Raw genomic sequence first — 25,620 nt, forward strand, 5'->3', positions numbered from 1 at the left:
GCCATGCATATAATTTAAAAATTTCCAGTGGCCACATTTTAAAAAGAAGCAGATGAAATGAACTTTAATGAATTTTTAAAAATATATCCAAAATACTATTTCAGCCATGTAATGAATACAAAACGTAGATATATTACATATAAATATATGAATATAAATATATTATAAAATGAGATCAGTTAGGGATCTCATTCTTTTGTTCCTACGGAGATCTCTGAAATCTGTATTTTGCACTCAGGTTACATCTTAAATGGACTAGGCCCATTTCAAGTGCTCAAATGTCCCACGTGACAAATGGCTATAGACGGGACAGTACAGGTTTAGGTCCTGTGCTTCCTCCACTCAGTCTTTATGCCTCCACCGCCTGTCAGACTAGATGTTCTGTGAAAGCAGGTAAGTCCTTTGCCCAATTTCCCGAGGTTATACAAGTCCATATTAACCTACTTAAATACTTTAGAACTTGATCCTTGCCGTGTTTATTTAATTCCTTCCCGCCCCTCCGTAAACCCTCCGTGTGACACTTTAGAACACGTTCTAATTAGCAGAGGGAAGGGCTGAGTGCCAGAGTCGGGCTCAGGCACCAACACTCCAGCTTTGGCTGGGGGTGGCGAATACGCTCCTAGGTCCCACCCCGGGGACGGATGAGGGCTGCAGGATGGTCTGGGCTAAACCCCCCAGGGTTCCTGCCCTCGGTCCTTCCACTTCAGGGCAGCTTTACCCGGAGGTTCCAGGACACCACCCGCTGGTAAAATCAGCTCGTGTTCCAGAACTCGGTGTCATCATAGCGCTGCCCCGCAAATCCATTCATTCAACAAACACTTGTTGAGCGCCTGCGTACACACTTTGGCCGACAGGTCGGCCAACAGCCCGAGAGGGGTGGACCTCGCTCCAACAGGGGAGGGGGAGTCCCAACGACCGGCCCGTGCTAAGCGCTGCCCTGCATCAACCAACACAGGCAGCAGTCCGGAGGCGGGTCTTAGTCTCACTTCGCAGGACAGCAGGAAGAGGCCGAGTAACTTGCGGCCCCCCCAAGGCGCCGACCTGAGCGGCCGCGCCCCAAGCTCAGCGCTCGGGCGGCTCACCGGGCACGCATGGGCGCCTGGGTCCCCGCCGAGCGCCGCCGATGACGCCGTTCGAGGGGAGGTGCGGCAGCTGCGACCTCGGCCGCGACTCACTGTGAGGTGCCGCGTGGTGCTCCTCGGCGACAGGAGCGTCCCCGCTCGAGGAACGGACAGCCACCGGAGCCTCCCGCGCCTCTGCTAGCCGACACGTCACACCCACCGCGGAAGCGCGACGGCTTTGGGGCGGAAATTACCGGACCTCCGGCCGCCTCACGAACTACCATTCCCGTGAAGCTGCGCGGCGCCGGGTGGCCTTTGCGCAGGCGCGCGCACGGCGTGCGTGGCGGCGTCAGCGGTTCTAGAACGTTGCTGTGGTAGCGCTCGGGCGCCATGTTAGGACGAAGGGGAAGGAGGAGAAGCGCTTAAAGCGGCGGGAGCGGTGCGGGAGTGGGGTTGGACCCAGGGCTGAGGCAGGCCCCCCCCTCCCTCCCGCCTCAGTGGATCATGCCCAGGGCGGCAGCGGCGGCGGTTGCGGGGGGGAAGTGACTGGGCGGTGCCGGCGCAGGAGACGATGCCGTTGTAAGTGATTTGTATTCTGTTTTCTCTCGCACGCCGGCGGGGCCTTGGGGGCGTCGGGGGAGGGGGGAAGGGGTGGCGCGAGAGCCGGGCCGTCGCCCCGTTGGGGAGGCAGGCGGGAACGGGGCTCTTCCTGTTTCCTCACCCACTCGCCGCCGCACTTCCCCTTGTGCTCGGTTCCCGCTTCCCCCCACCCCTTCCTGGCTCCGCGGCCGTGGGGCCGGGGGCCTTCCCCTTCGGAACGGGCGGGGGAACCCGAACCTGAGTGCCCTCGCTTCTCCGCCCCGTGCGGGGGGTGGGGGAAAAAAAAAAGAAAGAAAGAAAGAAAAAACAATGCCCGGCGGCGGGGAAGGCAGGCCCGGCTGGTTGCGGGGTCTGCACACAGCGCTCAGGTCCACTCTCGGCGTCTGTCCGGCTCCTTCCGATGCCTCCCTTCCTGGTCTGCCTGCGCTGCGTCCCTCTCCCTCCCGTCTCCGGGATGCCCACCTCGTGCGCAGAGGGAACCCACTTCCACGCCCGAGCTCGCACGAGCACTAGCTAAAAGCCCAGTTGGGAGCGACGAGCCTCGCTCTCTGGAAGCCTCGCCGCCGCCCCCCCCGCCCGCCCCCGGAACCAGCCCAGTCCTCCCCAGGCTTCCCACCGTCGGCAAAGGGGCGCTTGCCGGGGGGTCCTCCGCAGCGCGCTGGGTTAGGTATTGCTGTTTCGGTGCTGCTTTGATAGGCTGGTCAGAGGGGTCCTGCCTGCTTCACTCCCCGTCTCCAGTGGTGCTTGGGATTTTTCGGATGGTTAGACGGAAGGCTGGTCCGTGCTTGCCTTCTCATCCCACTCGGTGTGCGTCTTACACTTTGTTACTCTTGCAGCATTTTTTAAAAAGTTTCTGTTCTGTTTCAAAGAATGAGATGTAATCTGAGTACTCGTTGTTGGGATCGAAAGTAGATTACAGCTTTTTTTTTTTTTTCCCTGCGTGTATCCAGCCGTGGAGAGGCCTAAATGTGAGACTGCATTTCTTCCATTTTTGAACATTCTGGTGTAAGCGTGCTCCTTGGAGACGAGGGACCGAATTTTCTTCTTTGTAGGCCCCAAATGAACCATGTAATTGACACTCGAAGTTTTCTTTATGTACAAAATAAAGGTTTTATGATTTCTAGACACCTAGCACAGCACCTCAGGTTTATCTGTTTTTTTAAAGTTTCATTTTTCGCATATATTACTGGTTATGGTTTTAGTTTTATTTATGTGTCTCTGTACGTGTACGTGTGTGTGCGCGCGTGCAGGTGAGGATCTAACTTCGACACAGGCTTTAAGATACCTATTGCTGTTTACACGGTATTTAAAAGAAGAATTTCATGCTCCTCCTTAACCACTCCTGTCATTTTTAAGAGGCCTGTCAACATATTTCTGTAAATGACAATATTGCTTAGTTTTAAATAAATATGCAGATATAAAATCTTATAATCTACAAGTTCCCTGTTAATTGATTCATTCATCCTTTTGTGAGTAGAAAGACACTGGGGATACTGATTTTTTTTGTGTGTGGCATTTTTCAGTTCAGCTGAATTTAAAATAAATAAATGTTTTTTAGTGATGCCATGTGACTTCTTTGTGTTAGCTCACATTTTATGGCTGTGCTTGAAAAGCAACTTTGTGATGATCGGGTCAGTAGTAAAATGATCAGTGATAGGAAATATACAACTTAACAGTTGTATTTTAATTAGAGTTAAAAGATAATTATATCATTTTCTCTAGAAAATAAAAATACTTTTATATCTACCCTTTCCCAGCCTTCTTTGAGGAAGGGAGGTGTACATTTTCTATAAAGACCTAAGAGCATAAATTTTCTTGGAAGTTCAAATATATGGAATGGAAGACAGTTTAGACAGCACATTGACACATAGATTGGCTTTCCAGTGTGTTTTTTGAAATGTGAACAGTATGCCCAGTTTTTTGTTAGCTGTCCCTCTCATTTTTAACCCTAAGTATACTATATTTTTAAGTAAACAACAAAAAGACCACACTGCCTAGGTAAATAGGCCTTTTCCCTCATTAATCAGCTTTCTTTGTTTTTCATTTTCTGGTGTCACATTGCCTTTCATTTCATTTCTTTGGAGTTTTGAATTTTGATTTCCAGGCTTATCGTGCTTGCTTTTTAGTATGCCTGTCCTGTTAAATTTGGGTGGGATTGTGGAGTTGGCCATAGTTGAGCTGTCAGAATGGGTTAAATCAAAATAGATTGTTGAAGTTCTGGTCATGACAATATTATGAACAAGTACTCATATTTTGTCTGAAACTCATATGTAATATGTATAATTTTGAAAGGCTGGTATGATTTAAGAGCCATGGTGATGAAACTTCCAAAAATTTGGGTAGTCTTTAGGATCCATTAATACAGGGCTTTTCTGGTAGGTACTGTTGACAGTTACGGCCAGATAATTCTTTGAAGGGGGGCGTTTCTGTGTTGTAAGGTGTTTATTAGCATTCCTGGCCTTTACCCACTAGATTTCAGGACCCCCACACCCCCATCTCTCCAGTAGTGACAACCAAAAAATGTCTCCAGATGTTGCCAGATGTATCCTGCCAAGATTATCCTTCTTGAGAGTCACATGGCATTGATAGAGTATAAGGCCTTTCTGCTTTCTGCCCTACTGTGCTGGAGAGATCCATTATTTGCATCAGCTGAGTTCTGACTGTCACAAGTTGAAGTTAAAGATTTTGAGGAGAGTAACCATCCTCAGTGACCTAGTGCTTATACCACATTCATAGAATGTTGTTTAAGTTACTAGAAGAGATATTTAGCAAGACTTGGGGGAGACAGTAGCTTTTCTCCCAAATATTTCAGGCTGTTAGGAAAAAAGAATCAGTTTCATGAAGTCATAGCAGGTAGAACTGGGACCTCTTGGTGGATGGTAATGGGTACCAGTGATTCCCACATTGTGATCTGTGGAACCCCGGGGATCTCAGATCGCTTTAAGGAGTACAAAAAAATGGAAACTGTTTTAATAGTAGTGCTGAAATGTTATGTCTTTTTTACTTGAATAGCATTACATAGATGGTGTGAAGGCAGTAGTAGATGATGGCTGTTCTTGCCTTAGGACAAATCAAGGCAGAAGCACCATATTGTACTAGTCATTGTCCTTGAGGGGCAAGGGCGATGTCGGAGGCAGGCCCCTGGCCAGGGCCAGTCATTGTATTTCTTCATTACACACATAACACACACTTTAAAAGTTTCTCGATGAAACAGTAAAACACATTAATTTTAATGAATCCTGACTCGAATTTATGTTTTACATAAGCCATGATAAAATGGGAAGTACACATAAAACTCTATACAAAGTACAGTGGTTGTTTTGAAAAAAGCACATGTCTGATTTGTGAGCTAAACTAGTATTTTTCTTGTGGAGTTCTTTCATCTAAAAAACAGATGATGTACCCACCGTGGGTATTGACACTTGGACCATTTATCAGTTTCCTGAAAATGACGTGAGCCTGTCTCTTTTTAAGGAAACAGCTGACAGCATTGGTGGCCAGTAAATTTGAAGATAAAAACTAAAAATTTGGAAGGCTTGTTTCTGCCAATTGTGGGCTTGATAGCTTCTTGGTAGTTAAAAAATGTTTCTGATTAGATTGGTAGTGTGATATTAATGATACCATTAAAAAAATATATTTTGTAATAATGTGTCAATATTTGGAAAATAAGCTTAATTTTTTTTTAAAGATTTTATTTATTTATCAGAGAGAGAGGGGGGGAGAGAGCGAGCACAGGCAGGCAGAATGGCAGGCAGAAGCAGAGGGAGAAGCAGGCTCCCTGCCGAGCAGGACGCTGGGATCATGACCTGAGCTGAAGGCAGCTGCTTAACCAACTGAGCCACCCAGGCGTCCCGATAAGCTTAATTTTGATGAAATAAAAAAAGTACATCGGTGAAATTTATATTCAAAGTGCAGTGTAGATCAGTGGATTTTTTTTTTTTTTAATTTTAGTTTTAAGTAATCTGTACACCCAAAATGGGGCTCGAACCCACAACCCTGAGATCAAGAGTCACAGGCTCCACCTTTAAAGCGCCCCTAGACCAATGGATTTTCATGCAGCAGTATAAGGGATTTATTGATAGGGTTTCAACTTTGATACTGTAATTAATCTTCAAAAAAATACCACTTGTGGAGTTTTGGTGTAGCATCATAGAGGAATATCTACAGTTATTTGTACAGGTTATTGAACTACTCTTCCAGTTAGGAGGGTGGTCTGCCAGGTTTTCTTTCATACGTGTCTACCAAAACTACTTGTCAAAGGGATTAATTGCAGAAGCAGATAGAGAAATATAGCTGTCTTTGATTAAGTGATAATTAAAGAGATTTGCAAAAATGTAAAACAGGGAGATTAGTATCTAAATTTTTTGTTTTGGAAAACAGTCTTAAGTTATTTATGTTAACATGTAATAGAGTTCTTGTTACTTAAGTACATAAACATTTTAAGAATTTATTCCAGTTATAATTCCAATGCAGTAAATATTGGCAGATATAATCCATATAAGCAGAAGATCTTTGGGGTCCTCAATGAATCTTAAGAGTTGTAAAAGGAGTCTGTGACCAAAAAGTTTGAGACCTTGAGAATTGCTGCCTGACAGGAGCAGCTAACTGCTGCTCCAAGCCGCTGTTTGCAGTGGTGGTGTCACTGTAGCATTTCTGGGTGGCTTTTGGATAGTCTGGAGGGATGGACACACATGTGGTTTAAAGATTTATTTTGTTGTTGTTATCAATGCAAAATAATGCATTGGATAACCTTTAGGGAAGATAACTTCTAACAGCGATTTTGGTTTTCAGATTGCAGTATTAGAGATTTTGTAATGAATTGCTTGTTGCCAAATTAATGTTGGCTATGGTTTTGGAATATGTTCTATTACCTTAAGTCTGTTCTCAGTTCATGCTTTTTGATGGAGAAGTTAGGAGGTAGGTATTGGAATCGAATACATTTATGAACCTCTTCAGTTCCTGTTCCCTAGTCACGCCCATCCCCTGCCCCACCCCTCCCAGGTGAAAACGCTTTCTGGCCAGAATGAAGCCATTTGGATTCCTAGTATTTCCCGTTTTGGTGGGGTGGGAGGCATTTTTTGGTTTGTTTGTTCTGTATGTTCATTGTTCTGATTATTCAGCAGCTTTTAAATGATTGCACATTCTCAGTTTATTATTTACAGAACAGCATTGTAGGAGGTATTAGTTCCCTTTAAAGTTGGTTAAGTTGAGGGGTGCCTGGGTGGTTCAGTCTTTTAAGTGTCTGCCTTCAGCGCAGGTCATGATGAGCTTGGGGTTGAGCCCCGCATCTGGCTCCCTGCTAAGCGGGGAGTATGCTTCTCCCTCTGCTGTTGCCCCTGCTTGTGCTCGCTTGCTCTCTCCCTGCCGAATAAAATAAATAAAAATAAAGTTGGTTAAATTAAGGCTTGAAGTAGTCACCTGTCCATGGTCTTCAGGGTGCTTAAGTTGTAGATTACAACTTACTTCAGCTAGGGTTCCATGTTCTGTTCTCATTCTAGTACTATACACCATCTCCTTTGCGCTTTATTGGGAACTATGTTTCATCAGCTCAGTTGGAGTCTGTTTAAATGTCTTAAGTAGAGGGGCACCTGGGTGGCTCAGGTGCCCCTGGGTTAAGCCTCTGCCTTTGGCTCAGGTCATGATCCCAGAGTCCTGGGATCAAGCCCCGCATCAGGCTCTCTGCTCAGCGGGGAGCCTAGTTCCCCCCCACCCCTGCCTCTCTGCCTACGTGTGATCTATCTCTCTCTCTGTCAAATAAATAAATAAAATCTTTAAAAAAAAATAAATCTTAAGTAGAATTAGTTTTTTAAGATCACGTTTCTTGTGTGTAGAATATTTGAATCAGTTTTTTTTTAACTGATGACATGTATCATATACATATAGTACATGTAAAGTGATAAGACTACAAAACCTAAAATCTTAGAATGTATTTTTAGCTTTATTTAAAGTCACATACAGATTTATCACTCTACACTCTCATTTTGTGACCACTGCCTTCTGTGGAATGTGATATTTTTTAATCTTTGTATGTTTGCAAAATTATATATTCTCATTTGTGGAAACTTAAGGATTTGGGAAAGGAAAAAAAACTAGGGGTTTTGCTGGATATCTTTATTTTCTACCTCTTACAGAATGGTCTTTCAAATTTGTATTCTATGTTTTGTCCAGAAACCAGCTTCTTGCATTCTCTGACGGCTTTTATAGTTTTGGGGTTGTTAAAGAATAGTATTTTTGTCATTTTGGTCATCAGAAACATCTTGCTTTTCCTGGAATTAATGTGTTACAGTACTATGACAACATATTTTTGACTATTCTGATACATCTTTGTGCTTTTTCAGATTCTCTTGGATTTTCTTCATTTTCAAGTTGTATTTGGCAAACTGATGCATGAGTACTGTGGTCTTGCTGGTTTTTTACTTCTTCTAGCCCCTTGGGAGAAAGAGGGCAAGGGGGCAGTTGGAAGTGCCCTTAGGAAGGAAGGAAGAATAACTTGGTCATTTTTATAACTGAATAAAAGTACGCTTTCCCTGCATAATCAGTCAACCTTGCATTTCCAGAGTTCTGCCTTGGGAGTCACCATAATGTAGTCCCCTTGAGCATAAATTACTACTGCACCCTCTACTGCTGCCTACTAAATACTGGCTGATTGAACTGGAATACATATTTTAAGAATATAGTGAGGTTGTAGATATGTTTGGTATCACACAGAGCTCGTGGCAGGTGAATTAGTGTTCTTTGTATATAATTCCTTAGTGATCAGATAGGTTGTTTTGGTTATAGCCTGGACTAAGCTACTAGTAAAATTAAAACATCCTATGTTAAACTTCTTGTGAAAGAGATATTATTTCTGGTAAGAATTAATGTCGAATACACATTCAGACCCTTAATCTTTTTCTGTCTGGTTGTCCCAGTGGGCACATTATGTTTAAGGTTAAAGCCTCTTTACAGCAAATTCTATTGTGGTGAATTGTTACATTAAATATGTTTTTGTGATTTATCTGATTTTTTCCAAAGAAGACCGTCAGACAGGTTAAGCTTTCAATTCTAACTTAAGTAAAACTGGAAAGAAATGATAAAAGTGTTTTCAGTTGGCTGGTAGCTATGAGTTTTCACTTTGTTGCTAGCTTTAGGCCAGAGCATATTCCATGTGCCTAATAATGGGAGACAGGGGTTCATTAGTAGTATGAGCTTTGTTTAAATTGGAATGCAAAGTCATTAAACATTAACTATTTGAGAAAACACCATTGGTGATTTGTTGTCCTTTCCTTTTCTGTGTTTGTCATCTGCCTAGACTGCCCTTCCTCCTACCCTTCATTAAAGCCGTTTGCAGTACACACCTCCTTACTGATTTTGTTTGGCATAGCCTTAATTCTTTGGTTCTGTAGTATTTATTTTAAGCTTTTACTTTGCACTTGTTTAAGGATCGGAATCTCAGACCAAATCTGAGATTGTCACTGAGAACAGAGACGGTCTGTGTATTCCTGATTTTAGTGTTGTCTTTCATATATATTTAGGAGTTCCGTAAATTTCAACCTAATAAATGCTATACTTTCTGGCAAAATTAAGTTATATGAGGCAAAGGTGTTTTGTGAAAAACTGGATTGATGCAGTTTTATAACCTTGATAACTGCCTTAGCAGTTTTCTGGAGCAATAAATAAAGCATGGTTTGCTTTGTATTTAATATTTCTCATTGCAGGATTGCATGGGGGAAAAAAATCCATTTTTTAAAGTCTTGTTTATTTCACTTTTAGATAATGTGCTTTGATTAGCATAAACTGATTTTTTTTTTAAAGATTTTATTTATTTGACAGAGATCACGAGTAGGCAGAGAGCCAGGCAGAGAGAGAGAGAGGAGGAAGCAGGCTCCTGCTGAGCAGACAGCCTGATGCGGGACTTGATCCCAGGACCCCGAGATCATGACCTGAGCCGAAGGCAGTGGCCTAACCCACTGAGCCACCCAGGCGCCCAGCATAAACTGATTTTTTAAGCCCAGTCATCAAAATGCTAATTACTGTTTTAAATTGAACATTTATTTGGTGTGACTTGCTGCCAGGGAGTAATTTTAGGGCATGATTTTGGGCTCCTTACTATCACTAACCTAATTTAATGGTGAATACATAGTAGAATTAGATGATGTTCACCTTTTGTACATCATCATTAATATTTAATTAAAAATAATTTAACAAGTTGAAACCTTTATAAAGTATGAAGTGGAAATTCTATCAGTTCTTCTTGGTGCATTTTTATGTAGGTATAAAAACAAATAATTTTTAAATATATAAAACTGTACATTGTGAAAGATGTATAAAGGCACTTCAGCATAGAGGGTTAGGTGCCTGGGTTCTTACCCTGGCACAGGAAATTTAGATCAGCCATTGTTTCCCCACTTTGTTCATCTGTAATATGGTGACAGTTAATAGTACAGTTGTTACGAACAATTGGGACAGTTGTAAAGTGCTTGACATGCTACCTGGAATATTTTGAGGTTTCAGTAAATACTGTTATCATAATTATATTCCACAGCTTTTTTCAGCTGATATATTGTGTGCATCTTTCTTTGCTACTACATGTAATAATCACCTCATTCTTTTTATATGGCATAGTGTTATATTTCAAGAATTTACTGTAATTAACCAGTCACATTATATTAATGGATATTTAGGTGGCTTCCACTTAGTACATTGTATATAAGTGGTCCAGTGAACAACCTTGGACATCTTTTTGTGTTATTCCTAGGAGAAGGGTGAAATTCTAGAACCTGTGGAGTCAGAGATATTTACACATACCAAGCATGCTACTTGCCCCCCGCCCACACATAGGGGATAACCTTGGGATAGGCACTGCTCATTTCAAGTTTATTGTACATATTTGACTTGACTTAATTGTATCCCTGTCCCACAAGCATCTAAAAACTTGGATTTTTGTGTTACATTTCATGTATTGAAACTGCGTTGTGAATTAAAAAGATCATGTCTCCCAACTTCAGGGTTTTGGTTTGACTCCTGTGTCCTACTATTTCTGTAAGATAGATTGCTAGAGGTGAAGTCGTGGAACATAAACTTTTAAAATTGATACATGCATTTTTAAATTTTAATGAATATTGCCAGATTGCTTTTTAAAATTATGTTCATTTCCATTGTGATGGATAAGAGTGCTCATTTTCTTAAACCATTATCAATATTGTAGGTTTATAATCTTTTATTTTTACCATATGTATATCAGCTTTGTTTTTCTGCAGTCTGACAGGAAAATAGTTGTCCTAATTTGCTTGCATGATGTGCAGGGAAACTTTTTTTTTAGTTGGTTTAAGAACTCTATGCATTGAGACTATACTCTTTGGGATAGGTTGCATGTATTTTCTTCACTTGTTAATTTGTTTTAACTTCGCTTATGATATATTTTTATTATATAAAAGCTGGAATACTTTTATGTAGGTAAATTTTTTTCTGTATGGCTTTTGAGTTTTGTGTGTCTTAAATATGGTTCTGTAAATAGTGTTCAGTACCATGGCATCTGGAATTTAGATTTTGCAATGGATAACCAAATCTATTTGAGTGTTCTGTACTTTCCTCAATGACTTGAAATGGTTATTAGTATCATTTATCTGAAGATTGATCATACTTTGACTGGATATATGGCCACTAAACTGCAGTCAACAAATCATGGGAACTTACACTATACTATTTGAGTTAGCTTTAAATTACTGTACCAGAGTGGTTCTCGGTACTTCAGAGTACACTTTTACTAAGTTAGATGCCTAGACTTTTGAAATACATATATAGCTGAAATAAGCAACTGCAGTCATACACTAATTTCACAAAAATGTTGCTATTCTAAGTATCTTTATCCTAATTAGAGTCCTGTTATGCACATCCTAACATGGGGAAAGAGTGGACTTTTCTCTGAGCATTGGATTAAAGCTTCCTATGCTTGGAAACTGTTCTTCAGTGTTACAGATGTGCTAAAGTTTTTAGATTCCTAGTTTACCATCTGGTGTAGAGGAGAGAGATAAATTCTAAGGTAAATCCTTGGAGGTACAACTTAGAGATAATAATATAACAATAACAGAAGTGAAACCAGAGTGATATATAACTAGTAGTTGTGAAATCAGGCCCGCTTTCTGTCTGCTACTTTATCATGCTTCTGAATTGAGAGCAAGCTTTGTAGACAAGAGTTTTGAATTCCGCTACCAGAAATCATGGAGGTTTCTGTGCTTGGTAGCAGAATGAATGGTGGCACGGTAAGGGAGAAAGGAGGAGTGAGAACAAGGTGCCAGGAGTTAAAACTAGAGTAGTTGGAATGGAATTGTTACACAGAATGTTAAAACTTAAGAAAAAAAAAGTAAGAATAATAAAATTAAATAAAAAAAAAGGGAAAACGGGTATGTGTCTTGTGTAAGCCTTTCTGTAATGAAAATATTTTAAATATTTTAAATGTTGTAAAGAAAATATCCTGTGTTCCATGATTGAGAGAAGAATTCTGAAAATACTAAACATTGTGGGCCCCCAGGTGCCACTCTTCTACTCACCAAAACACTTGGGATAGGGGAAGTAATGTTTTGCTGTGGGGTTTTTTGGTGTGTGATTTTGAGAGGGGGGCAAAATTCATATATGTACTGTAATTGTAGTTATGTATTTACATCTTATTCCAATCCAGAAAGGATTAAGACAGAATGCTTTAGTCAGATGTTAGAAACCAGCAAAATATTTTGCATTAAAGGTTGGGTGAAAAGGAAAAGTAAGGATAGAGATATAAAGCAGCAAGAAATTAGGGTACAAGTTCTTACATAGTGATAATTGCATTGTTGTAGAGTGAGAACTTGCTGGATGGCCACCAGTTTCACCCAGAGAATTCATAGAGTATCCTGAAAGTAAAGATAAATCGTGTTCATGAGATGGAAAATCTCAGGCACAGGAAAAGCACACGTAGAACGTTCTTCATAGTAAAAGCCCCAAAAGAAATTTTAATAAATCACAAATACTGTAGCTCTGTATCTAGTCTGGTTTTTTTTTGTTTTGTTTAATTGTAGGATTTCATTGTTAAAATAGAGTCATGTCTAAAGAAAACTAAATGCTGGTTAAAAAATGACTGTAGAAAGTGATAGATAGGAAGGATATCTAATGTGTGTGAGAATGGGAGGAAGAAGGTGCATTCTTGGGGTTGATAGCTGTGTGGTGTATTGTTCTAGGAGAGGCTCTATAAAGCAGAATCCTTTAAATTACTCAGTATTGAATGTGTATTTTTGTTTTGTTAGAATAGCAAATAAAAGATCCTTAAATTGTTTTATCACTCCACTTGATTTCTAATACTAAAATTGAATGGAAAACTTCACTTTCTCCATTTACAGTCATGGTTAGCTTTTCTATTTGGGACATTTTGGACACTGACAGTGCATATGGTAGCTTGTAATTTCTAGTCCAGATATTTAAGTTAAAATTAAGCCATTTTTATTGGAGGCACAGCTATCTTGTGACTTTTAGAATATGTATTTCTTTCCTCTTACTTGATTTTGACTCATTTTTATTTTTTGATAAGTGTTCTTGAATTAGTGTATGTTTTATACATGTACTTGAGTTAGATACATGTTCTGTATGTATACATGTGTAGACATATGCTGTATATGTAATTCTTTCCTGAAATAGGTGGGGCAAATAAATATGATTTTATTTTAGATTATGTGATGATATTTTGAATAAAGTAAATAAAAAGCTGTAATTTGCATCTAATTTGTTTCCCCATCAAAATGTTAATGTGGAAACTTCTAGAAATCAACATATTTTTCAAATTAGGGTGAACAGACTTGGTGTGGATTTAGAAATATGAGTCGGTATCCTAATATTCTGGTGATATTTTTGAAGTAGATAGGACCTTTCCAAGTATTGTTACTTTGTGTGACAGTGAAAGACCTGAATATTTGAGAAAGAAAAACTGGGAAAGAGAACTGAGCCTTAACCTCACAGAAAATGAGTACTCCTATTTTGTTGATGACCCAACTCAACTGGTAATAGATATAACCCCTTCAGAAAGGAATGAATGTAGAGAAATGTATTACTTGCTCAAAACAAAAACCATTCCACTAGAGTGGATTATTTTACCTGAAGTTAATGAAAACAAATCCAGTTCACACTTGACTTGAAATCTCGCCTTGCTTGAACCAAGTCTAGCTAGAATGAACTTGTATTTGTTTTCATTTCTGGCTCTACTCATGTTAAAATCATTTATTAAGGTATTCATAATCCTGTGGTAGTCACAAAGGGTTCTAGTTTACTTGGAGAAACTCATATGAAGCAGTGAAAAATATGAGAGAATATAATCACTTTGGGATATGTGGTAAGTGTGCTGTTTGCATTTAATACCTCATATATCTGAAATCAGTATGTATAGTGTGAAGAATTCTCAAATGGTTAGGCAGTTTTGAGGGCTACTTTTTTTTTTTTTTTAAGATTTTATTTAATAGAGCACAAGCAGCTGTAGCGGCAGGGAGAGGGAAAAGGGAGAAGCAGGCTCCCCCCTGAGCGGGGAGCCCAGTGCCATGCGGGATCATGACCTGAGCTGAAGGCAGAGGCTTAACCAGCTGAGCCATGCAGGTGCCCTGAGGGCTACCCCCCCCTTTAAAAAAGATTTTATTTATTAGAGAGAGTGCATGAGAGGAGAGAGGTCAGCAGGACAAGCAGACTCCCCAAAGAGTAGGGAGCCCGATGTGGGATCCTGATGTGGGATCCTGGGACTTCAGAATCATGACCTGAGCTGAAGGTAGCCGCTTAACCAACTGAGCCACCCAGGCGCCCAAGAACTACCTTTTTGATGTCACTTTTTTTTTTTAAATTTTATTTATGTATTTGACAGACAGAGATCACAAGTAGGCAGAGAGGCAGGCGGGGGGGGGGGAAGTAGGCTCCTTGCGGAGCAGAGAGCCCAATGTGGGGCTTGATCCTAGGACCCTGGGAATCATTACCTGAGCTGAAGGCAGAGGCTTTAACCCACTGAGCCACCCAGGCGCCCCTGACTTGTTAGTTTTTAAATAATAATTGTGCTTCTTATCTATAGAGCTCTTGTCCATTGACTTACAATTATTTTAACAGAGAATAAGAGACAAGAATGAGTTTCATCAAAAAATACTCGAGTCTAATTTTCTAAAGCGTTTCAAGCATGCCATGCCTTTTTGTATTTAACTAGTTACAGTAAAATCCCACTGATTGTAAAAAATCTGGAATTTCTCTAAAAGTGGGGGAAAACTACTTCTAGATTAGCATCACTGTTAAGTGCCAGTCTGTCACCAGAAATGTGTAATAACTTTAAGTGTGTGACTACAGTGCCCCCCATTCCGCAAGTTATCTTTGTTATTTGCTCTGTATTTTATAAATTTTTTTCACTGTGAGTCAGATACTAAATTCTATTTGTGGGGGGTCTCTTGTATTGGTAAATAGTGTGTGTTTTTTTACTATATTAATTGTAGTGTGTTTATCATTGCTCTAGAAATAACAATACATCAGATTATGGCTCCTTTTCAAGAAGTAGTTTCTCAGTTCACCGTATTCTAGATTGTGTTTATTTAGGTATTTAGTCAATGACAAAGATAAAAGTCCTTGGAGTGGGAAGAGATAAAGAGTTTTCTCTTGGGTCACTTGCTTTTGGTTGGTTACTTTTTGTTCTAAGATGTCTTTTGAAAGGAGTCTTTTTGAGTATGGCAGGGAACCAACTGTGTTTAGAAATGCATTTTATTAAAGCAGTTTTTCTAGTCAAATGGTTTGTTTCAAATTGTAGAAATTCTTCGGCAGTAATTTTATCTAATTTTGTTTGTAGTCCAGTTACAACGCAGGGATCACAACAAACACAGCCGCCCCAGAAGCACTATGGCATCACCTCTCCTATCAGCTTAGCAGCCCCCAAGGAGACGGACTGCCTGCTTACACAGAAACTGATTGAGACTCTGAAGCCCTTTGGGGTTTTTGAAGAGGAAGAGGAACTGCAGCGCAGGTGAATACACACATATGTATTTTTCTTTTAATTTATAATTTTTCATCAGTGTAATAAACTAATTTTTTTAAGAGTTTACTTTATTAGAGCGAGAGATCACAAGTAGGCAGAGAAGCAGGCAGAGAGAGAGGGAAGTAGGCTCCCTGCTCAACAGAGAGCCCGATACCAGGGCTCGATCCCAGGACCCTGAGACCATGACCTGAGCTAAAGGCAGAGGCATAACCCACTGAGCCACCCAAGCACCTCAGTAAACTAATTTTTGAGGCATTATCTACTCAGTCAGAATATTCCCTGAAATCTGTCTTGTACAAGAGCAAAGCTTAGAAACTTTTTTCCTACAGTGAATTTTATTCCCTTTTGATTTTTTGATGCTTTTAGTTATTATAGTATAGAATTGTCAGAAGGAAAATTCTTACTCAGCTAAAAGAATGCTTTACCCAGTGTAATGGTGCCTGTAGTAAACTACTGTATACTTTCTGATAACTTAAAAACTGGTTAAAATTTAGGGATCCACCTATTGAAAACTGATTTTCATTTTAATTAGTAATGAAACAACTTGATACTTGATTGATATTTGCTCTATCAACAGGATTTTAATTTTGGGAAAATTAAATAACCTGGTAAAAGAGTGGATACGAGAAATCAGTGAAAGCAAGGTAAGGCGACTTATTTGTATATGAAATGATTTGTCAGCTGAGCAGCAGCAGTCTTAAGCTGTTCTTATTAGAGTGAATTTAGAGTCTTTAATGCAAAGTCTGTTTTAGACTATTTGATACCAGAATTAGATTGTTTCTAATTTGAAAGCAGGGAAATCTGAACTGAATTCAGTGATTTTGTAAATACTTTTTTGTTGCAGTATTTTAAGCTGAAACTCCATAATTACTTTTGCTTCACAGAAATAATAGATACTGCCTAAAGAGGTGCTTTAAAAATGTATATTAAATATTTGAGAATCTTGTTACCTTTTAAGCAACCTATGACATTGAACAATTTTTAGGTTTGCAGATATTAAGCTCTCAAACTCAGTATCTCCTTAGTTTTTTATAATATTCTCTGAGTTCCTAAAATTTATTATGAAAAATCATACATACAGTTGATGAATCCATGACTGGGCTTCTGGTAAAGGAAATGTATTCTTAGAGATGCGTATGGAATTCATTTGACCCATTTTTAAAAATTGCATAGGGATGTCTGGCTGGCTTTTAGTCTGTAGAGGGTGCAGCTCTTGATCTTGGGGTTGTAAGTTTGAGTCCCATGTTGGGGATAGAGTTTATATTAAAAAAACTGCTTACATAGTGGTAATTTTCTCAAGCAGTACAAAATGCATATTTAATCTATAATACATCTTGAAAAATTGATGGAAAGAGAACCAGGGATTGAAGAAAACTTGAGAGAGGGGTTTAACAAAGAAGAAAATCTTTCAGTTTTAGTCAAATTTATACTTTTTTTTTTTTTAAGATTTTTATGTATTTATTTATTTGACAAAGAGACAGTGAGAAAGGGAACACAAGCAGGGGGAGTGGGAGAGGGAGAAGCAGGCTTCCTGCTGAGCAGGGAGCCTGATAACGGGGCCTGATCCTAGGACCCTGGGATCATGACCTGAACCAAAGGCAAATGCCTAACAACTGAGCCACCCTGGCATCCCAGTATAATATGTCTTCTTGAAACAGCATATATATATTTTAAGCAACTGATTAAAATTTCAGCAGTGGGAGTGTTCTAAATGGGGGACTCCGTGTATTATACAGTTTCTCACTGACAGAATTCCTGATATGAATGAGATTTTGTTTTTTATTTATTTTTAAAGATTTGTGGGGGTGGTGCAGAGGGGGAGAGAGAATCTTGGGCATACTCCCTTGGAGCCTGGATGTGGGGCTTGATCCCAGGTCCCTGAGATCATGACCTGAGCTGAAATCAAAAGTTGGACCCTTAACCAATTGTGCCAGCAGGTGCCCTATGAATGAGATTTTATAAAGGAAGGGTTTTTTTTGAGCTGAGCAGCAGATGTCCAAGTTAAAGTATTTTTTACTCATTTATTGAACTTAGTGTTTCCTTAACCTTCTGTAGGAAATCGTTTTTTTTTTTTTTTAAAGATTTTATTTATTTATTTGTCAGTTTGAGAGAGAGAGAGAGAGAGAGTGTGCACAAGCAGTCAGAAGGGGAGAGAGAAGCAGGCTCCCTGCTGAGCAAGGAGCCCGAGGCAGGACTCGATGCAGACTCGTTCCAGGACTCTGGAATAATGACCTGAGCCTAAGGCATCAGCTTAACCGACTGAGCCACCCAGGCATCCTAGGAAATACAGCTTTGTTTTAATGGCATTTTTTAAATGTTTAAGTTTAAAGCCATAATCAAGTAGACAAAGCCAAAACTTAGATTTATTTAATGTGAAACATGAATACTGCCTCATGGATAGTTTGTTTCATGTATTTACTTCAGTAAGGTTTCTTTCATCAGTAATTCTTGGTAACAGTTCTTTCTGATGGTTTTACTGCCCGTAAGAAAATGTGTTAGGATTAATGAAAGTAGTGCTTATTCCTGTTGGGTTTTATCAATGTCCTTTCCACTATAGCCTAACCATTAGTAGTGAGTTGGTTAGAGAAAGTTTTGATCTTTTGAATCTGCCTTTTGTAGAGAGAATTTCTTCTCCAGATGGTTAGTTTTAAGACTTGATACAGGATTTCTTGATGTTGACACTGTTGATATTTTGGGAGCAGATAATTCTTTTTTAGGGTGCTGTCATGTGCATCACAAGATGTTAAGCAAAACACATCCCTGACCCCTTTTTATTAGGTTTACTGTCCTGCCCTCTCTCTCTCCAGATGATGACTAAAAATGTCTCCAGACATTTCTTATGTTCCTGGAGGAGTGGAGTCATCCCTGGTTGAGAAGCGGTGATTAATGGATAGTTCCAGTTAATTTATTTATGGTATTGGGGGGGAGTTATGTAAGATTTGAATTTTTTTTTTTTTAAAGATTTTATTTATTTATTTGACAGAGAGATCACAAGTAAGCAGAGAGGCAGGCAGAGAGAGAGGGGGAAGCAGGCTCCCATGCTGCACAGAGAGGCTGATGCGGGGCTGGATCCCAGAACCCTGAGATCTTGACTTGAGCCGAAGGCAGAGGCTTAACCCACTGAGCCACCCAGGTGCCCCTAAGATTTGATTTTTACTTTAGTTGTCTTGTTTGCTAATATTCTGAGACTAATAAAAAAGAAGATTTTACAGTTTATTTTTCTGTGACCAGAATTAAAGAATCTTAATTTTCTGGGTTAAAATTACTAAAATAGCTATAAGCATATAAATGTGTAAACGTGCTAATAACAGTAGCCATAAGTGACATGTGGCTGTTTCAGTTTAAATGAACTAAAATACCTACCTCCTCAGCCAAGCCAGCTTTATTTCACTATATACACATTACATATGTATTTCACACCATAGTGGCTGCTATATTGGACAGTTTAGAGTTCACTTATCCAAAAGATCTGTTTTACTAGAAAAGTTCATGGATCATTGTTCTCAGGTAGTTTCTTCCTAACTTCCCTTTGTAGGCCTATTCCGGCAACATCTTCCTGGCTTAATTTATATAACCGGGCCATCTTTGCAAGTGAGATTTTTAGATTTCTAAATGTAGGAAGACAAATGTAATATATCTACATGGTCCTTTTTCTGTAAGTGTTGATTAAATGTGCCCTCAAAAAACAAGGGAGTCCCTGAATCTTTACAGTTTATTTTTAAGATTTTTGTAGTATGAAGTAACACTTTCATTTATGTTACTTGAGGAGGAGTGATGGGTGTTTTGGTACTGAATAAGATGTTACTGAGGAATTAGAAAGTGAAGAGAAACATTGACCAAGCACACATTAAAATTTTTTGTTTGGACAGGTACCATCCTTAACCACCAGTGGTTTTAAGTACTCACCAAAGTACTTTAAAGTAGTACCAGGGCCAGGAAGATGATTTTTTTTTTTTTTTTAAGATTTTATTTATTTATTTGTCAGAAGAGCACAAGCAGGCAGAGTGGCAGGCAGAGACAGGCTCCCTGCTGGACAAGAAGCCCCATGTGGGACTCAATCCCAGGACCCTGGGATCATGACCTGAGCCGAAGGCAGTGGCTTAACCGACTGAGCTAACCAGGCGTCCTGGGAAGATGAGTTTTAAATGCTTGCCTTTATCCTTTATCCTTGTTCTTGGTGTTTTCTACTCTTAAGAAACTATCAGTAAGTTTTAGTTCTGTTCAAAGTAATCTCGCCAAAGCCTTTGGAAATCTCAACTATTATGTAGCAGTATTGGCTTTAAAGTCACTTTTGATATGGTAAAATTATGTCTAATTTACTATGGAATATTCAGTATAATCACTGAATGTAATTTTTTTAAGCCATCAAATATGTTTTTGTTTTATTCTAACATTCATGATATTTGCAGCATCTTGGTCATGAATAAAATCTGCTTCTAACATTGATCCAATGGAATCACATGTTCTCCTATACGATAGTCCTCTTTTATAGCAGTTTCCAGAAATGTGGCAAAATTGTAAAACGGTATGGGTCACTAAAGCACATTCACTAAAATTGGAATTTGCTTTTATTTCAGAATTGGTTGCTACCTGAAGACGTGGTATTTGGTAGAGCCGACAGAGTTTGTTTACCTTCCATGAATTTGCGCTGAATTTGAATTCTTGGGTTTTTAAAAATTATTATATAGTGCTGTTTAAAATAATTTCTTTTGTGCTCCACTGATAAACTGTCCCTTTTCTTGTTTGTTTAACAGAACCTTCCACAATCTGTAATTGAAAATGTTGGAGGAAAAATTTTTACGTTTGGATCTTACAGATTAGGAGTACATACAAAAGGTAAATACTGTTTTAATTGTCTTGAGAAGGAATACCCTTTTTAGTTCATAAAAATCATAATGACACATTCATCACAGTTACTTGAGTGAGTTTGCCTGGAAGATAGAGTACTTCAGGGAGCCTAATGTTAAGAAGATAAAAATAGATGCCTTCTAAACCTGCACTGACCAGTGTGGTACTAAGCAAATTTAAAAAATCAGTTTTGTACAGCACAGGAATATAGTCACTAGTATGGTAGCGATCTTGTATAGTAAGAGGTGGTAACTGTACTTGAGAGTGGTGAGCAGAGCATAGTGTATAGACTTGTGCAGTCACTGTGTTGTACATCTGAGGCTAACATAACACTGAACATCAACTATACTTAAGCTGAAGAAGTTAAGTGCGTGCCTCAGTGGAAGTAGCCACGTTTTCAGTGTCCATTAGTAACTTGGTGGCTAGTGGCTACTGTGCTGCAAAGACGGAGAGAACTTACTTCCATTGGAGAGTTCTTTGGACAGTGTGCTGTTCTCTGTATCAGTTCCTCTACCTAAAGAATATCAGGTCAGGAAATTAGAAAAAAATGAATGCAGACCTTTTTTAAAAAGACCTATGGATTTTCTTTTCCCCATGCTTTTTTTTTTAATAGTTGTAAAATACATTTGAGCAAAAACCAGACCACAATAGTGTATCTGCAGCCATTGATGATTACTGTTAGTTTTCTTGCTTATGCTTGTACTTAGACAAATAAATACACAGTGAAAATGTTACCATGGCAGAGAACATTTATTGGACTTTTTTGCTGGGCACTGAGCTAATAGTAAGTTTTTGGTCTTCATTATCTTATTTATTCCTCAGTTCTCTTATTCTCATGTAATAAATAGATGTCTGAGGCTTACACAAAGAGTAGGCATGAACAGTTTCTCTCAGCCATCTCTTGGCAGAAGTAGCATTCTTCAACCATTAACCACTGGCTTCTTTGTTAAAAGTGTCTGCCAGGATAGTGTTCTCTTGGTCCTGGCACCCTTCCTTCTCCTGATCTCCCACTGCTCTATGCCAGTAGTAGTTAGGCATTTGCTTTTGATGTGTCCTGTGCACTGTACAGTTTCTTCCTCTCACATATATGCTAAATATACAGCCTTAAGAGTAGTGCCTTAGCTATTGAGTCTTCTAGGGGAGTGACTATGTTGACCTGATTGATCATTGATATCTCCCTTTTATGATTCCAGTTATTGATTTAAGTCATCTTTGTTGTGTTTCCTCTAATGCGCTGGAGGCTTGGCTCCTGTCAAACACTAAATTAGTAACAGTATCTTACCATGATATGCCTTTATGCATTCTTGCCAGTGATCCTTTTGGGAGTTTATTCTGTAGGCCCCATTTAGGGGCCAGATAGAGGCTTACAAGCACTACTCACATAATGTGTGGGGGGAAAAATACTTTGTATTTATAAAATAGTTTTACAGTTTGCTAATGAATCTGTCTATGACTAGTAACATCAAAATGTTGGGTGTCTTCTTGAATAGTTCCCTCTCTTTAACATAAAAGTCCTATCTGAGTTACCTTCCTCTGACTCCTAGGTCATCTGGACCACTATGAAGAGAGGTTATTGCAGGAAAAAAGATAACCCCGTCAATTAGGATCCTGTTTTTCCTATACTGACCAGTAATGTTTTTTAAGGGGAAGGGCACATTTTCAGAGGCTCACCGGTATAATGTTAGCAGATTCTCAACATCAAGTACTGCCATGATAAGATGCGAAATAATTTTATCGTAATAGTAATTTGTGGTTGATGGGCTTAATTTTTTTTAGGTGCCGATATTGATGCGTTGTGTGTTGCACCAAGACATGTTGATCGAAGTGACTTTTTCACCTCATTCTATGATAAGTTGAAATTACAGGAAGAAGTAAAAGATTTAAGAGTGCGTAAATGTTTGGGGTGAGAGGGGAGGAGTTACAAAAATTAGTGAAATAGAGCAAATTTTGTGGGATAGCCGTCATTTATTGAACTCTTGCAGTTTGCCAGATCCTTTCAAGGGGCATAACGTGTATGCTTGAATTTTATTCTTTACAAGCCTAAAATAAATTTCATCTCATGTTCAGAGTAGGAAATCAGCGAAAAGAATAAATATTAAACAGTGTTGCTATAATTTACATCTGAGTGGCAAAAATCAAGGCTTTGAACCTAGGTTTATCTGATTCAAGAGCCTAGTGTCTTAAAGCTAGTTGTTGAGAACCTAGTCTGTGTCAGGCATTATGCTAATATTTTTAAACAATTTCAAATGTCTCATTCACTTAAAAGAACTAAAACTAGTATAGGTCTGATATGTAGTTTCAGAGACACTGAACTCCCTTAATCTTCTTACAGGCTGTTGAAGAGGCATTTGTACCAGTTATCAAACTGTGTTTTGATGGGATAGAGGTAAGGTGTAATTCAAATAGACAGTTCTTGCTCTGTATAACGTTGATTGTTGTAGGTTAAAAATTATTTTAATTGGTAAGTTGCTGTGATACTATTTTTTATCTGTTTTTTAAAATCTATTTTTATCTGTTCTTTGTAGAAATCAGTTCTAGTCTTTTTTATTTTTTTAAATTTTTATTTATTTTTTTTAGAGGGAGTGGGAAGGGAGAGCGAGACTCCTGGGTGGCTCCACGCTGGGTTCAGTCTCATGACTCTGAGTTCATGATGTGGGCCGAAATCAAGAGTCGGGTGCTTAACTGACTGAGCCACCCAGACACCCCAGTTTTAGTGTTTTTGTTTTTTAAAGAGATTTATTAGAGAGAGAATGAGAGAGACACGCTGGAGGGGAAGGGGGGCAGGAGGGAATCTCAGACAGACTCCTTGCTGAGCACAGAGCCTAGTGTGGGGCTCGATCCCAAGATCCTGAGATCAAGAATCTGATGCTCAACCAACTGAGCCACTGAGGTGCCCCTTAATCTTTTCTCAAAGAATCTCGTGAAATGAAGAGCTAAAATACAGGCAGAAATAACTAAACATTTACTATGAAATGCTTTTATAAAACTGTTCACTCAGCAGGTTTTCCATTTGCAAATTTAAATACTTTTAGTCTTATTAAGGTAGTAATATATTTTTGTAAATGGAACTTTGCCTTGACTTCATTTAAATTAAATATTTAAGAAGTTGAGAGAAAACTGACTTATAGTGTGTATGCTGAGATATTTTCTGGTGGGGGAGGATTTACAGAGTTCAGATTCTTTAGATGATACTCATTTCTGTCTGCTGTTCTCCACATTTGTAGAGAAGGCATTTGGAACAAGCTGTAAGACAGTGAAGCAACTTCAGTTACTTACATTATTTCTGTCATATATAATAGTTCTGGAAAGTCACTGGTAGTGAAGATTGTAAAACTTGGGGAACTGGGAGAATAATCCTTCATCGTTCTGCAAAAAAGGCAACTTCTAATTACTTGCTGCATAAAGATGGCCAGCTTCGTCTTCTTAAGTTGAATGATTAACCTTAAGTAGACGTAAAATGTTCAATTTAATGGAGGTTTGTTCAGGTAGATTTTGCTGTCACTGTTTAAATAAATATAAAACAATGTGTAAGGTAAGGCAGTTTCCTGTTTTCCTCAAAAGAACATTATCAAAGGGGGGGATTTTTTTTGTGAAAGACCCGACGCAATTGTGTGAACTTTTCAGGATGGAGAAGAAAGTCAGATGGTTACTTGAAATATTTAATGTGGTACTTTTCTGTCCATACATTGTATATAAAAATGACACTATTTTAGGGAATGTTTTTACATTAGAACATTTTAAAAATCACTTTATCCTAACTGAAAATGTCAGTATCTGTTGCCTTGCTTTTTGAGTTACATGTTTTTGTAGCACATAATCTTTATTTCTGTCTAAATTCGGGGAGCACCTGAACTTTGGAATCTCTTTCATTTGAACATTTATGCTATACCACAAGTTAATTATTTATAAAAGCATGTAGCTGTTTTTCTGTTCTGTAGGTGCATGTTTTAAATGATTTTTCACAATAAGCTCTTTTAAAATACTGCCTTCAAAAGTGATTTTCTAAAAAGGCTTATTTCTGGCAGCATCCGAGTTTTGGAACCATGAAATCATACCCTCAGGAGTAATGACCGAATCCATACTAAGTTTGTTCATACCCTCACCTTTCCTTGAAAAAAAGGGAGGGGTGCCTGTGTAGCTCTGTTGGTTAAGTGTCTGACTCTTCTCAGCTCTGGTCTTGACCTCAGGGTCAGGAATTCTGGGCCCTGCATTGGGTTCCAGGCCCAGCGAGGAGTTGGGGAGGAGTTTGTCGGTTGCATCTATAAGCCTTCAAAATTAGCTAGTGTTTATTTTTGTCTTGTTTCTATTTAATCAAAAGTAAGTTGGGAAAATCTGCTATAATGGTAGATATGTGAGTTCTTAAATACAAGGAACCCCCTTTTTATTGGCAGGTATATTTGGGCTAAATAAAAGGATGTTGGCCTTACAGTTGGGCACCTTTTAATATATAATCCGTTCACAATTTATATATAGAGAGAACTAAACAGTTAATTTTAAATAGTCTGGTAGTAGATGCATTAACAAATGTAGTATATCCAGTAGATGCATTAGTAAGCATGATTAAAATGAGAAGTATTGGGCGCCTGGGTGGCTCAGTGGGTTAAGCCGCTGCCTTCAGCTCAGGTCATGATCTCAGGGTCCTGGGATCGAGTCCCGCATCGGGCTCTCTGCTCAGCAGGGAGCCTGCTTCCCTCTCTCTCTCTCTCTCTGCCTGCCTCTCTGTATACTTGTAATCTCTCTCTGTCAAATAAATAAATAAAATCTTAAAAAAAAAATGAGAAGTATTTATTCAGGTTCTCTTTCATAATGCAGTGTTTTAACATCTGATTAAAATACCTTTGATAAAAATCAGTGGACTTTGGACTTTTGGAGGCACTGTCATATTCATAGTTGATGAGAAGATCCTAGATTTATTTTTTTTTTTTAAAGATTTTATTTATTTATTTGTAAGAGAGAGAGAGTGAGAGCGAGCACAGGCAGACAGAGTGGAAGGCAGAGTCAGAGGGAGAAGCAGGCTCCCTGTGGAGCAAGGAGCCCGATGTGGGACTCGATCCCAGGACGCTGGGATCATGACCTGAGCCGAAGGCAGCTGCTTAACCAACTGAGCCACCCAGGCGTCCC

At 39.2% G+C, this 25,620-nt stretch overlaps 1 protein-coding gene across 4 annotated transcripts in view; it reads left to right on the plus strand.

Moving 5' to 3' along the window:
- The first annotated feature begins 261 nt into the window (after nt 1-261).
- Nucleotides 262-25,620, plus strand: part of PAPOLA (poly(A) polymerase alpha) — a 59,450-nt gene continuing 34,091 nt past the window's right edge. For 2 of the 4 annotated variants that reach the window (XM_059373928.1, XM_059373931.1), the window contains exons 1-6: nt 264-1,640; nt 15,466-15,639; nt 16,229-16,295; nt 20,406-20,487; nt 22,276-22,385; nt 22,832-22,885. In XM_059373928.1, the coding sequence (XP_059229911.1) occupies nt 1,633-1,640; nt 15,466-15,639; nt 16,229-16,295; nt 20,406-20,487; nt 22,276-22,385; nt 22,832-22,885 (495 nt within the window). In that variant the 5' untranslated portion in view covers nt 264-1,632. Of the gene's footprint in view, nt 1,641-15,465; nt 15,640-16,228; nt 16,296-20,405; nt 20,488-22,275; nt 22,386-22,831; nt 22,886-25,620 lie in introns of all 4 variants that reach the window. The other 2 variants (XM_059373929.1, XM_059373930.1) reach the window with 2 other exon arrangements.

Source organism: Mustela nigripes, chromosome 13 (genome assembly GCF_022355385.1).
Source record: "Mustela nigripes isolate SB6536 chromosome 13, MUSNIG.SB6536, whole genome shotgun sequence".
Classification (NCBI taxonomy): Eukaryota; Metazoa; Chordata; class Mammalia; order Carnivora; family Mustelidae; genus Mustela; species Mustela nigripes.